Raw genomic sequence first — 15,823 nt, forward strand, 5'->3', positions numbered from 1 at the left:
TAACACCAAAAGACACAATAGAACGACTCCCACAACTATTATGTTGATATTTAAAAAAAAAACAATGATAATAAACTCCTACGTGATATGAAGAGAAAAATCAAATAATGAATCATGATCACTCGTTATGGTGAGAGTAGAGAGGACAATTATAATTGCAATGACAGTATGACAATATAGTTTATAAGTTATTGTATGATTGGCAAATTATTGATAGAATTTCTCAAAATGTAAGGATGTATTTCAATTAATAAATAGCATCCTGGGTGATTAACATTTAATGATAATAAAGCTATTATAATATTGAGTACCAGTCGACAGACACGGTAGAAGTCTGTGGGATGTGGCATTGTTTTATAAATTATCTTAAGAATTTGTTTTGCCTTTCTCCTTGGTCTAAAATTTTTAGGCTATTCTAAGTTTCGTGCAAATGTTGTTTGCTAATTTTCTTCCGTATTTCCTTTCTCCATATATTGAATTAATTTTTGTCAACACTGTTTTTATGTTTTTATGTTATACTAGCTCGTGACTGCAAAAAAAATGGATATTTACAGCTTCATCAAAAATATCTAAATAATTGGATCTTTAAATATGGGCATCTTTCGGCTGTTGTCTCATTTTCACATTCACAACTTGTGATGAATATAGAACTGCAACAGCCAGCAAACTATAACAACTATATATTGAACAGTAGTTGCATTGAAGCATTGAAATCTCCTGATTCTAGTGATTCTCTATTCTGACCAATTTGTTGGCAGTGTTAAATGAATTTTCAGTATTTTGTGTCGTTATACAGTGAAAAAGGAGGATACATTCACTCATTTATTAAATTAGGGGATTAAAACAAAAGGAATTATTGAAGCGAGTGGGACGGGATGCATTAACGTTTGGATATTTCGTTTACGCACGCAAACACGCAACTGTTGTGATCTTTCCTTTTACCCTATATTCTTCACCTGTTGCAGTAAGTTGAATTTTACAGGTGGGTATGTGCACTCCACAGTTAGAGGGATGAAGCTGGTTAGTGGGCGGGTAAAGTGGTATGACAAAGGTAGATATATTTCTTTTCTTCTTCAACCTCAAGCTGAAAAGAAATCAAAATAAGAGGTGCCGAATGAACGAAAAGAAAGCAAGATACGAGATAATGGAGAGGAAAGAAAAGGAGACGAGTAAAAAACACGCTGTTTAATACTCTCTGGCACGCTAATATCCGTGAGCTGTATGCATGCACGCATCAATCTTCCATTGCCCCGCATGAACTTGAAAATATTATCATTCCTCGGTTTCAGTCATACTGAACTGAAATAAAGTTTAAATTTAACTCTTATATCCAGAAATTAACGCAAAACAGAGAAAGAGAGAGCATTCAATTTCAATTTATTCAATTCCTGAGTTAATCATTGAAGACCAAAAAAAAAATTCAATATTTGCACGATTATTTGAAAAATATGTAAAAAGCTTAAAGAATAATGCATAAGTAAATCATAAAAATGCTCCGTGGATTATGAAAATATAAGAGGAATAATGAAAAATGTGGAGAGTTAGTGACCGGACGTTGGTAGCTAAAGAGTAGCCTCTGGTAGCCGCGAACTGGTAGCCCAAGGCTACTAGAAGATTGCCGGCAGACAGGTGGGTGAGGCACTCTCTCCTCCACTGGGATACCAAAGGCCAGTGGATGAAAAGACCAAGAAAGAGCATGGTAAAATGCCTCCAACGCCACCACCTTCACCCTCCTTGTGCCTGACTCGCAAACGCCTCCACTTAACTGCACGCAAGGCCTTACATATTTTCAGCTCCAGGCAACCAGATCTGAAGAAGTAAGACCTCTTTTCGGCCGTCTTTACAGCATCCTCCCATCTTCTTACTATACTTCAACTAAGGATACTTGGTATTAGCCATAGATTTATTCAGAGCTCGAACAAACTTTTCTTTTCTTCCGTTCGTTGCACTTCCAAATTGCTGTAGTCGCAAAACTGTTGTAAAACTTCAGACATATAGTAGTATATACAGAACATCGTATTTAACCGTTTAACATGTATTTGTTTCTATTTTTTCAGGACTTTATATTTTTGCAAGGATATTAAAAAAAAAAAAAAAGTAAAAATTTCAACATAATAAATGATGGAAAAAATATGAAGAATCAGGAGGGATCCACGAATAATTAATGGATTCTTTCAAATAATTTGATACTGTAACTTTTGATGCATATATTAGTTGTATTGACAATTCAATTATCATATGAAATTCAACTTTTTATTGAAATTCAATTAATTTTTCATTTTTGTATCTTCTGAAAATTATGAGGTAGTGCGAAAATGCATCAGTTCATATTCATTTTTCTATTATTTATCGATCTGTGTTTTATGGTTTGATGTCACATTAAACTTTCATTGTATAATGAATAATCTCAGTAATTAAATCGAGATAAATTTGAATTGATCCTTTCAAAAGACAATGAGAGACACAGTCAGACAATTGTTGTGTAAAAGTGTTTGACCAATGATTGACGAGAGGTGAGGTCATGTTAATTTGATGAAATATAAATGCAATCCCCTGATACGATACATGAAAGATATTCTTTTCAACTTATAAGTAAGGAATTGTGTAAATATAATCGCTCCCAAGAGGCGATTTAATTGACAGTATTATTCCGAGTTATCTACTTTGCTGCGCTCTTCCCCAATACATTGACTTGTAATGATTGCCATTTGATGCTAAAGCATTCTATTACGAATGTGAATAAAGCCCTCTGTAGTGATGATATAACTGACACTTATAATTTCCATTTTCACATTTCTCCATGAAAATAGAATTTTTACATAAAATTGCGGAGAAATAATACACGTTACAGGCATAGCTAGGATGAAAATAACAATGGCTTGAGGCATATTATGACGACTAAAAAATATCTACGATGTGGGTTTTGTGGCTGGTGAGACAAGGGATATATCCACCGAGAAGCATTATACACCATAAATTTTGTAGTTATTATTTTTCTTTGGAAATTTTCACCACAAAGCCAGCCACATGCATTCTCTGTGTGTATATATTCAAGTGAGTTCAACCAAGTAAATAGCAAGTATGTTTAATACTAGGGTGTGTGTTTGTAAAATCTCTAGCAACTAAAAAATACTGAATTTTGCAGTTATTTAACTTAAGTGGGTGTTGAAAGCTTATCGCTTTGTCTATTCAATTGCTGACGACTCGGACTGTCGGAATCTGTGAAACAGTATATACTTTGAAACCTTTTGCAAACTAATTCAATTTTGGAGGATGTCAATGTACAATTGATTGTGGCAAATTAGTTTCTAAACAATCCAAACAATCTGAAACTACAAACCACTCTTCTGGTGATGCAGTTCGGTTGTAATTCACGGCAAACTTGTCAGATACGGGGTGCGAACGAAGGGACAGGGATATGTAATCAAACTCCTAGAATTATGCTACAGACATCCTTTAAATTGATTCATTCAAAATAATTCTGCGTCTTCTTAATGTGAATTACTTTCGAATAAATTATTCCTCAGAAATAACCTCATGAAAAAAATCATCATTTCTGTTGATGACGGAGGCCTTAAAACTTTGGTGATCATCTATAAGCATACAATGTTAAAATATATTGCTCTAGTCATCACCACAGAGGACATTACTCAGGACACATTGGAATGAACGATACCCCTAAGGCTCAAGAGTTTCTTGTGAAAATGTGTGGCATTAAAAATCTTGTGCGAAGAATGCTGCGACGTTTTGTGCCCAAGGCGCGTGCCGTGGTTCAGGCTAATACTGCCTGCTTTCAGCTTCGTATTCAAGATGCACTTATATAGGCTCAGGTATTTGTAATTCTAATGGCGAGGGACGACTGGGAAGGAGGGTCTCATAATAATTGGTAAGAATTTCATGCTTAAGGGCTTTTTCTGTTTTACGCTCTTTCTTCTTGTATATTTTTCCAACGATATTTTGGCAATAATAGTCAAAAATTGCCATGAATTTTGCCAGAAAAATCTATCTACTCTCAAATATGGAAGTGCATTTATGTAAATAATCAAGTCCAGTTGTTCAGTTGCTCGCTCGGCATGGAGTAACTGAAGCATCCGTGATTTCATTAAAATTCTTCTACAACATGTCATGTGAGACAAATTAGAAGATGTATTTTTTTAATTTTTAATAATTGGAAATTACAGTTGCATAGATTTGTTCAGGAAATTTTCATGAGAATCATTATTTTATTGAAAAACAGTACGAAAAAATATATAGCATTGATAAGAGATGAATGCATAAATTACACAAAAATTTGTTGCTATAACATGTGCTACTCTGATCAGCAACGAGGTGGGGTCGAAGTAATTGTAGATGGGGGGGGGGGCGCACGCCATAGTAGCGGCTTATACTACTATAGGATCAGTCTATTAAAGGATGGAACTATTCTCAAGATCATATGTATAGAATAATTAAGAATGTTGCTTGCCTAATGGAAATAACCAAACTTCAAATGCCTATCATAACAAAAATATATATATTTACATTATGATCCACTACTTCATGGATTCTGGTGGTGTACAAAATGATACTACAATCATCATTAATTTATAGCACCAAACTAATCATTTATATTATATTATTATAACTTTCGGTGATTTTTTTTTATGTACAAATTGATTACTCTACAGATGCTGCATAAATTGATATTACTTTAAATATTAGTACGGAGAAGTGATAAAGGCAACGTTGACTATTATACTCTCAAAATCTGCACACTTGTTTCATTTTTTTTCGACTGATGAAAAATAATCAAAAACTCGTAGAAAAATATAACTATTATTTCACGAAATTTTTTATACTTTAAAAACTAATACCATTACGAGGCCTTTGAGTCTTTAATTTCGTTCATTTTTTTTCGCATTTTTTCGTCGTGAAATCATGAAATACTATATATTATATAATAACTGAAAAGTAACTATAATAATTATTCACCATGTTTTAAAAGTAATAATAGTAATAAAAATAATTATGATCACAAGCGTTCAGTGAAATTTCACTGGAATATTAGATGACAATTAATTTTGGCTAATAAATTCACATCTATGACATGGAAAGATATTGGTTGTTGAAAATATCACGAGGAAGAGTTGCAAAAGCAATGAACAAAGGAAAACTAAAACTTTAAATCCAATCACTTAGGGGAATTACAGCGTTCTGCTGTATCATTATAAATCCATAAAAATCCCAAGAATAGGGTTTTTTGATTAACCAAATCTTCAACTACATTATTACTCGGTCAGAATTTTACGGTATTGCACAATATTGCACTAGGCACAATTTTTTTTGAGTCATAATAATGGTAAATTCCCATTTTTTTCAAACAACCGAGCTACAAGTCATAAATTTCTTTCAATTCAATAAATTAGAATTTGGATAATCCATCAATTATAGAAATAAATTAACATATTAATAAAAATTATGTTCATTATACAGACGAAGCTTAGGAAGCAGTTGATTGATAATAGTTTAATGAACGATGAAGAAGGAGTAAGGATTATTGTTGAAATAAGGGGCACTTAACAAGGACTAGGAACTTGAAAATTTGCAGAGTTTTATGGAGTTTCACTGGTACTCCACAGTTAATGAGTAATAAAATTGAAAATTTAAAAATCAATAGCAAAATATATGATAGTCTCGTAATTTCCCGGTTACATTATACTGAGTTATCATTGTAGGAATAATGTAAATTTTTTCACAAGTTTTCCATTATAATCACAGCACTCGTTCGATTTTATTTGTCTCATTGCATATCTGATGAAACTATTCAATTGCTTCTTTGAGCGCTGACAGTTGTTCTTCACCTAGTTTAACTTTATCCTGAAGTTCTCGACTATCCATAATCAATTTTGTCTTCATATTGATGAAATGTTGATAATCAGCGAACTCCTCATCATTCAAGTATTTTGCTAAAATTGCAGAGACATTCGAACTGCGTTTGTCAATATTAATTTTTAGAGTTTTGGCTTCTTCAAGTTGTTCAAGCAATTTGTCCCGTTTACTTTCCAAAATTTTCTGATGAGAATAAATTTTAATTAATATAAATACATTCAATAAGTTTCAATCATTGTAATGGAATGAAACTTATTTGACATAAATTAATTTAAAATAAATTACCTTTTCAGGATGATCAGGGGGCATTCCATGCAATGCATTTTCCATCCTTGCTAATCTGCCACTCAAACCCAGCAGTAGACTTGTAATCTTGCCAACTTCTTCAATATGTAATCGGAATTTAGAGACTTCAGTTGGCCTTGCTACTGCAGAAATTCTCATTGCCACTTTTGCTCCAAGTGCTTCATTCGTCTCGTCTTCTTCACGCACAGCTTCCTGTTCAGCTCGTAATACGACGACTTTGCGATCTAACCTGAGTACAAGTTCCTCCTTAAAAGGAAAATTTATATTCATCAATTACATTCACGAATAATTCATGTTATTGTGAAAGTCAATCTATTGAAAATTCAGTTTTCTATATTACGTTATTAATCGAGACTAAATGAAATAACAATTAATTTAAATTAATGCCATCATTACCTTTTTCTGCCTGAGATCGAAACTATTGATACCACAACTGCTTGATAGCTCATCTATTCTTGCAGGTTCTTCATCCATAATTTGGTGTGAATATCTAGCAAGAAATCTAGCTTTACATTCCGAAATGGTGAAATATTCTGATGTTGAAGATAGTGGAACGGTTGTCTTATTTATTGAAGCTCTTCCATTCCTACTCGATAAAAGAAAATATAAAATAATAAAAGGATCAATTTAACTGAAAAACATGAATCGGAAAATGAACACATTTTTTCCACATTTTCACGTTTTCATTTTCTTCTCTTTCATTAAAAGTAATAATTTGAGAATACTTGCAGGTGTTCTTCTCCTACTTCAGCATCAATTTCCGGCAAGTGCGATTGTGTTGATTTGAAACGAGGATGTAAGGTGGTTTGTATTCGAAAAAGGTCGGAAACATAATCTGATGATCTTTTGTGGTCTGGTGTTGGTACTAAAAAAAAATCATCATCAATCATCATATCATTCTTGATTCATCAATGAATTAAATCATCTGAGTAGTTGAAATTTTGAATAAATGAATATATTTGAAAATATATTAAATATTAATAGCTACCTAAAATTGGAACCAGCTTGTCATGAGGTCCCAGTTGATTGGCAAGATTTTTACTCAATTCATCGCACTCAATTTCCTCGGGTAATTTTTTTCTCATTTCTGGAATAATTCTTTCGCTATTGACATCTATTGGTTCAACTGGGTGAATATTAATGACTTCAGTTTGTGAAGCAGCATCAAGTGTGGCATTAATTCTGAGAACTACTTCGGTCCTCTGAAGAAGCCTCAATTCTTCAATTCCAGGTTGAGGTGATACGCATGGCGAGAATCTACTATCAATTGGAGAAGACGATGATGACACTGGTGAGTACGAAAGGTCAGACATCTTCAACTTAGTTGATAATAATGGAGACCTAGATTTAGCCGGTGGGGTTTTTCTTGATGCATTTGCAGAAACACTTTCGACCTGACAAACATCAGACTTTGTCCATAAATTTTTTTTTTGACTAGAGCCATCACGGAGTGGGTTCTCATGCTGCAGTATGCTTTCAATAACATCATCGTTCACTTGAGATGAATTTTTTAAATTATTGTCGGAATCGAGATTACTGTAATTAATCGTTTCTTTAGGTCCGGGGCAAGAGAAGCTCGTTGATGTCATTGACCTATTTTCATTATTATCATGTGAGTCTGCATATTCAAGTGATTGGGGCAACAATGAAGAAGATGCTGTATTCATATTTTCATCACTAATATTTTCAACATCAATTTCACTGACAGAACCTGCTGCCGAGTGCCGGTGATTAAGATATGCATTTTTAGAATCCTCGCATTGGGCATTATTCGGTGTCATCTCAATGGTTACCTTTTGTCCACGATGATGATCTCCAGTAATTTCTGAAATTTTATAATTTTTTTTTTATTCATAATAGCAGTATAATTTTGCAATTGGAATTTCAGCTAGTGCAAAGATGTTTTAACGTAAATTATCGATATCCAAATGTTGCAGTTCTTTTGGTTAAAATTTTAATAGAAAAATAATCAATCAAATAAATGATTTTTTTTTGTTTTTACCTATTGTAGTTACAACTGAATGATTTCCGCCTTCTCCCAAATGACTACTTCCATCATTGAATGGTTCAACGCCATTTAATACCAATCTCTCAGTTTTATAATTATTTGGGGTACTTTCATGCTCATTGGATGAATGCTCTGAATGACTTTGGCATTCATGGTTAGCCATGATCATATTAATGTTATTATTGTCAGATGTCGCATTTGCACTTTTTGGAAAAATTCCGCATGACCCATTTAGTAGCCTCTCAGTAATCATCCCGTTGTGATTAATGCTTTTATTTTCATTAATTGTTCGATCAAGTGTCTGGCTGTGGTAAAATGTTGATGAGTTACAGTTATCATTGTTGTGATGACGTGACGAAATTTGGCGTGTGAAGGCATTATCACGTTTTTGGTATATTGGCCATTTTTGTACCATTGTACTGCTTTTATAACGTTTATTGTTATCTGTTGGATCTCGTTCATGTTTATGTATTGCATGTGAAGTCTTTGAGGGTTTTCTGAAATGAATATATTAGATAATTAGCATATCTGTATTGTAATTAATAAAAGATATGTATATGTTTGTATTGTATTGTGAAATTTGCGTCTTGCAAAAATGAATTGATGAATTCGAACGACAGCACTCACCTGTGAAACATTTGCACGGGTGGTGCTGGACGGGGCGGTGGAGGCAGTGACTTTACACCAGGCATATTTTGTCGTGGAGCCAATGGCGGAGGTGATAATGAATTCAAATGTGCATGTGATATTTGTGAATTTCTCTGTGCATCAGTGCTTTCGATTGGTGAGGGATAGTTAGTTGGCTGTTGATAATACGAAAAATATTGCGATAATTCGTCGTACTTTTTTAGAATTTTATCTTCTGAGGACTTTGAGTTATTCTCAAGCAACTTGTGTACAGAATTTGGATTGGAATATTGATAATTGTTTGCCGACTCTGATTGTGTTGAATAGTTAAGTTTTGGAGTTTGCCCACTGATGGATACTGAGTGATTTCTAGAAACTTGGGGCTGAGGTTTTTGACCCAACGTGAGACTGGCCGTGTCACGATTAATGCGCCCAGTGTATCCCCACGATTTGGTTGATTCTTTAGGCCCACCGCGTTCGTAGTTTCTTCCTACAATACCATACTCCTGGGACATATCAGAAATTTTTGATGATAATTTGACATTATTTATTTCGCCCATACATTTTGATGATGGATAGCGGAAACTTGATCTTCCACTTGCAATTGGGTGAGTCGGATGGTTATTTGGAATAAGTCCTTTGTCGGATTGCCTTAACAATACCTGAGTGAACTCATCGTTATTAGTATTTATCGTCATTTTTTTCTCATATTTCAATCGTCGTATAGAATTATTATTTCCATTAATAGCCACATGGGTATTATCTGTACATTGAATATTAGTTTTGCATAATTCTGGAATACCATCGTGCAGTTCCGTAGGTGGAGGAGGCAGGGGATCATCACAATTGAATACTTCATTTTCAGTAACAGGTGGTGGAGAAGGTGGGGGTAGATCTGGACTCGGTATTCGATCAGTATAAAGTGATCTTAAATGTGGTTTTTTAGGCGGTCTTTCTGGCACCCAGTCATCAATGGAAATAGCTGTTCCAATGATCATGGGTCCTACCAAAGCACTTGAAAGACTTCCACAGCTGTTAGTATGTTTATGTTTTGGATCGAGTGAATCTGATGAAATGGTTTTTTTATTCGTCTGATGCTGCTGCTGCTGATTATTATTATTATTATTATTATTGCTATTTTTATTACGCCAATTACTATTAGCATAGTCAGAAGCTGAACTAGCCCGTCTAGGGGAATTTAGTTTTGATTGAAATAATGGCTGAGGTGGCGAACTATGAGATACATGACCACCTGGTATCAGTTGAGGCTCAGATTTCCAAGAGGATTGATGATGCCTTTCGTAGAAAGATAGTAGCGCTTTCTTTTGAATAGCTTTGAGAGTTGGATCTGATACTCGATGGCGTTTATCTGGGTCCAAGTAAGTATATCTTATTTGTTGCTGTTGCTGTTGCTTCTCCAACTCATCAACTCGATCGGAGACCGAAAGATGAGTTTGTTGAGAAGATAAAGGAGAAATTCTTATTGTTTGATTATTATGAACTGCCAACGGGGATGATAGGGATGATAGGGGATGGAATTTTCGTTGATTGCGTTTCTTGTCCAAGTACAAAATACTCTCAGAGTGATGTCTCTGTGGCGTTTGAACTCTTGAACTGTGGGCAATTAGCTGTTTACTAGTGCCATTTACAGTAACGTTTATTTGATCACCGTTAGGCACACCATCCTCATTTATATCCCAATCTTCTTTATGTTCGTTCGCACTTGATTTTGATACACTTGTTGTATGTAGCAAAGAATTTGTCTCACTTCTATTGAAATATCCATCTCCGGTATAATCATCTTTAGATATGAGTGGCATTTGACATGTGCCATTATTGACAAAAGTACATTGACTAATTACTCCTGATAAGCATTCTGTATTTCCAATAACTTTAGTTGATTTTCCATTGAGTTTAGTTTTACTCGATTGACACTTGCAGTCATTGGCACGTGTTAATTTTTGAATACTCTCGTCGACATCGACACTGCTCACATCAGATATTGATGTATGCTTCCAATTTTCAGAATTTAAACGACGTGCTTGAAGCCCCGAAGATATACTAACATCGGATAATGATCCATGCCACTTTAATGTTTCGCTACTTGATGCACTGCCCCCACTTGATGTTGTCACAACACTATCTCTGCCTTCATGGGATATATCTTCCCAGTTAGATAAGTTAGACCTGTGTGTGACTGCTTCACTATCTCTCCTTAGTCTTAATACACATCAGTACATGAAAAAGTAAAAAAAAAGAAATTCAAAATGGGGGGGGGGAATTAGAATATTAAAATATAATACATCAACTTTGTTGATGTTTTTTTTTTTTGCTCATCTCAGTGTTTTACCGATCTAAGAATGGTGTATTGGTTGTTGAATCAAGGCTTGATACATAGCTGTGGTATCCTTCAGATTGTGCGTAGCTTGCTTGCTGTGCATGCTCAACTCTCGTATAGTCATCCAGACCCTCTTGGGTCAATGTTGTTCCGCTATAACAATCAATCTGGACAAGAATGATAGATTAAAGACATATTTAAATATTAAATACATGAATATATAATAAAAAAATTATTCCAAGAAGGTTGTACCATACTTGTGATTCTGGATAATTCCGAATATATGCCTCAAAATCAGCATGATTGAGTGTTTGTAATGGTTGATGTTGTTCACGCTCCGGTGGTGAGGGTACAACATATTCAGAATCGCCATATGATTTTCCTTCTCGATCAACGCGTGGCCACAGTCTCAGCGCTCGATGTTGTTCATTGTTGGCAAAACTTTTGCGTGATTCAAAAGATTCTGCTGGTATTTTTTCACACTTCTCCATCACGGTCTTTAATTGATGAGTAAATGTTGGGATCGGACGTTTTGTCAACGGTCTTGTGTATTGAACTAGTTTTTCTTTTGGATAATTGGTATGATCAGTCCATGATTTAGATCTGTGTGAACCTAGTGTTAGATTGCAGGAGGCATTTTTCTCTTCACTCTCTCTGCTACTCGGCCAGGATGGATATTTCTCATGACCCGGGCCATAGCAGACACTCTTGAGGCTTGATGCATCCCGAACTGGTGGTGTAGGTGGCGGCGATTCTGCATCTCGCCCCCCATCATGTACAAGAGTAAAACTGCCGAAACCAACACTTCCGCTGTATCTGAAATGTGGAAAAGTTGACAGTAAAATCATAATAACTAATAAAAATAGCATCTTTCTTCCACATACCTGTAGATATTTTCATCACTATTGGAAGGAATCGAAGCCTCATCCTGGCCGCGATATCCTGATAAAGACGGTTGAAATTCCGTCATCGCGTTGCTCGTAGTTCCGCCATCTGAAATATCGCTGAAATGATAAAAAAAAAGGAATTGACCAATTATCCAAACAATTATCTGATGCTCCTTTGGGTCATAGTGACAATGCCGAACTCAAAGATAAATGATAATAAATGTCACTTCTTGGAAAAGTGATATCTACTAATAATTAAAAATCTTACATATTACAGCATTTCTTCTTTATTCTTTCTTTAAAATCAATTTCATGATGGATGCTGATATGATACATATGCAAATAAATAGACGCGCCCGGAAAGTATATAGCTTCAAAAGGAAGAAAAATCAAATACCAATATAAAAAAGCACTGAAAATTCCTAAGAAATGAGAAAAGAGTAAACAGTGTGATTAAATTGCTGGAGAGACTGTACAAACTCAGATGGATGTTGTTGGGTACCATCTACACGTTGCGTGGAACAAGGAAAGGGGGAGAAAGGACGACAGTAGTGAATATATCGGATGAGGTTAGGTAACGGTTTCTGAAGTAGTTGAAGAGTTGCTGGCGAAGACACGGACACGACGTCTACCTGTAAGGTCCGCATGATCCACATATATGGATACATTAGGATAGAGGTTGAGCGCATGGGAACTGTCGTCATTCGTCCGTAAATTTCCACGTTGTCTCGGTCAAATATAGAATTGTTCTATACCGAGTTGTTCCAAGTGGGTGGACACAGCGGTCAAACGATTGTTAGTGATCGTTAACGCATTAAAAAAAAAGCACAAAAAAAACAAAATCTGTGTCGTATGCAAAAGTATAATCATCTCCTGGGCCTCAGTTCTGTGGGCTTGTGTTGAATAACAACAAAAATAAGCATTCAATTCATTCTTCATCTGATTATTTGGTGTATCCAGAATATATTAATTTTAAACGAGAAAAAAATCAATAGGATAGGTACTAATGGTGCAAAATATTCCAAGATCGCGGGTGTAGGTACACACTTGTTAATTTTTATAATAAACATAGGGAGCCTTGTAAAACTTTAAAATGGAGAAAAAATAATTATTAAAACATACATTTGTCGGTCAATATTCCTGTACATGTATGTTCCTGTATGTATGTTTTCATAGTATTATTGAGGAAAATAAAGATACATAATACATAATACGGTGTAAGTTCTTCAGGGAATAAAATAGCTTACTTATGGCAAAGAGAGTATAGTATACGAACCGAATGAACACGATGTAGAGGCATGCATGGTAGACCGAGTTGGCGCCCTTGACAGCGAGCCTTGCCCTGGCGTCTTGCTTTTGTAACTCCTTCTTTGTGTTGAAAACTACGCTATATTCAAATTCGCGAACATTAGACAAAAAAAAACAATATTGTGATGAATATAGTAATAATTTGCGACGAGTGTTTTTTCACTAATATGCATAGATTATTGCGCGCTCTATTCTTAGTAACCAGGCAGGACCACCTTATATTTCTCATTCATAAAGTTTATCGCTCGCTTGTAGCTGTAGGTGTTACATTTGAGCGATGTCACCAAATATCATGCTTAGTCAGGAATAATGTAAAAGAAGAAATGGAAAAGAAGATGTGCAAGCTTTATGTTTGGCCAATGACGCTAAATTTTCTGTTGATAGATCACGCTAATATTCTCAAGTCTCTAAATACGCAGCCAAAAGATGGAAAACCAGTTGTACAACTTTCGATATGCATTTGTTTCCTTCCAAGGCAGGCTAACTATACAGACCTTGAAGCCATTTGAGATATACATTGTATATTGTAATCTTTTGTCAGTTACTCGATGAATTCTTGGCCCTTTTGTTGCTTTATATCATGATAAGTTCAATAAATTAATGGATCTCTTTATCCATGTGATTATCATCACAGTTATTAATTCCGCATTTTGTAATTTTGTAAAATTCTTTCCCGACTGAATCAGACAATCACAGACAATTGATTTGCACTAATGAAATTTCGGGGAATGCGGCCATAGTCATACATTTGAGCCAAAAAAGCCATGCCGCCATGAAAATTAAATGATTCGATTCATTTAATGGAAATAATTTGGGGTGCACATGTAATACTTATCAAGTGTATATATATATAAGAATATATAAGTATATATATAAGAAACGGAAAAAGGTAAAGTGCACAAAAGGAAAACGGAGAATGAATAAGAAGAAGAAGGAAGATGAGGAGGAGGAGAAGAAGAAGACGAAGAAGAAGAAGAAGAAGAAGAAGTAGAAGAAGAGGAGGGAGAGAGAAAAGGAGAAAAAGTTATCATGGGGAGCATGGGAGTGCTGCTTTAGTAGAAAGTAACGCCGAGGTCGCCACGGAGAGACAATGAAGGCAAGTCGCAAAGTAACTCCACTTCTCAACCGCCCCCTACTCAATGTACATTGATTAACGTTTGTAAACTATGTGAAATAAATATCCCGAGGGCTCATTAACGATTCACATTACTCCACCAATGAAATTCAAATTAAAAAAAAAAAAAGATTGCAATTTTCTTTCAAGTATAAATTTCCAAATACTAATGCTCGGATTCCCCTTCTGTATGTTCTCTTCAATTTGGTAATGAATGCTAATTCTTCGTAAGATCACTTAATCGGAAAGTGTGAAAAGTAAAATTGAACGAGTATACGATACCTGTAGAAATGCAGAATTCCAGTTCGTGTGCTCTCTTGTTTATTAATTAATTTTAAACAATCAAAGATTCAGTATTACGGGGCATAATAGCACAACAAATAAACTTATAAACTTCATCATTATGTGGTAAGACACTTCTCTTCACATTGATCACATTTTATGAAAAATCCAATAAGTTTTTTCACTGATAGTCATGATCGTTATTGACATTCAAGATTCCGTAAATTTTTTAAATTAGAAGAATCTGCTGAGGGAGTTAAATTCCAGGGTAGCAGAATCACTAATTCCAGCTCCAACACGCGTCTTACGCGGTAAGCTGGTAACCACTCTAGGCGAATGTCAATGTACGACTGGTGCCGAAGATTACCGAGTGCATTCTCGGGCCAAAGTGGGGGAGAGTCGAGTCAGCTTCGAGTATAATCGTTAAATCTCGATATTTGTTGAGAGTGGGGTATGTATGCGATGAGTTCATGGATATACATATACTAAGAAGCACTATACAGTACAAAGCACAACATCACTCGTTCGTCGTTGAGAAAAAAGAAAGACATAAGAGTGTGATGGTGGATGGAATGCGCGCGGCGGAAACCGGACGGACTCAGAATCAGGATCGAGCGTTCTCCACCACTATACACTACCGATGACGCTTTGAAGGCAACCCAAGGCAAACGACCGCTATACCGGCTTCAATCCTCTACTCGCACATGCCGGCTCTAATGTTACAGTAGGAACGAAATAAGCAAATAAGAAAAGCACACCACAAAATATAATAATTTTCCTTCACTAAACTGATTATGTCTTCATTTTATACATATATTATCTACATATAGATTTTTTTTTCTTTTTCCACCGTTTTCATTTATCGAAAGTAGAATGACGGATGTTATTGTCAAATAATATCATTAATCCTTAGGCTTCCTTACGCACTGTAATATAAAAGGTTGTCCAACCAATAACGAGACTATCATGTAGTATTAAAATATATATAAAGCTCGTATACATATAGATATAACAAATTGATTGTACTGGATATACGCATCATCTATGTATATTTTAGGATGACTTGAACGCCGGGTGAAGTCGGT

General features: G+C 35.1%; 1 protein-coding gene across 1 annotated transcript; it reads right to left on the reverse strand.

Moving 5' to 3' along the window:
* Window positions 1-4,490: 4,490 nt before the first annotated feature.
* Window positions 4,491-15,017, reverse strand: LOC107045283. The gene is made up of 12 exons (XM_015267498.1): window positions 14,739-15,017; window positions 13,311-13,421; window positions 12,032-12,151; window positions 11,405-11,963; window positions 11,160-11,314; window positions 8,810-11,029; window positions 8,177-8,679; window positions 7,163-7,999; window positions 6,904-7,039; window positions 6,571-6,760; window positions 6,154-6,420; window positions 4,491-6,051 (listed from the first exon to the last, which is right to left on the reverse strand). Exons 3-12 carry the CDS (start codon window positions 12,115-12,117, stop codon window positions 5,800-5,802), a joined length of 5,205 nt encoding a protein of 1,734 aa, XP_015122984.1. The 5' UTR covers window positions 12,118-12,151; window positions 13,311-13,421; window positions 14,739-15,017; the 3' UTR covers window positions 4,491-5,799.
* Window positions 15,018-15,823: the final 806 nt, after the last annotated feature.

The sequence above is a fragment of the Diachasma alloeum genome, unplaced genomic scaffold (genome assembly GCF_001412515.2).
Source record: "Diachasma alloeum isolate Michigan unplaced genomic scaffold, Dall2.0 Dall_scaffold_00906, whole genome shotgun sequence".
In the NCBI taxonomy this organism is placed as follows: Eukaryota; Metazoa; Arthropoda; class Insecta; order Hymenoptera; family Braconidae; genus Diachasma; species Diachasma alloeum.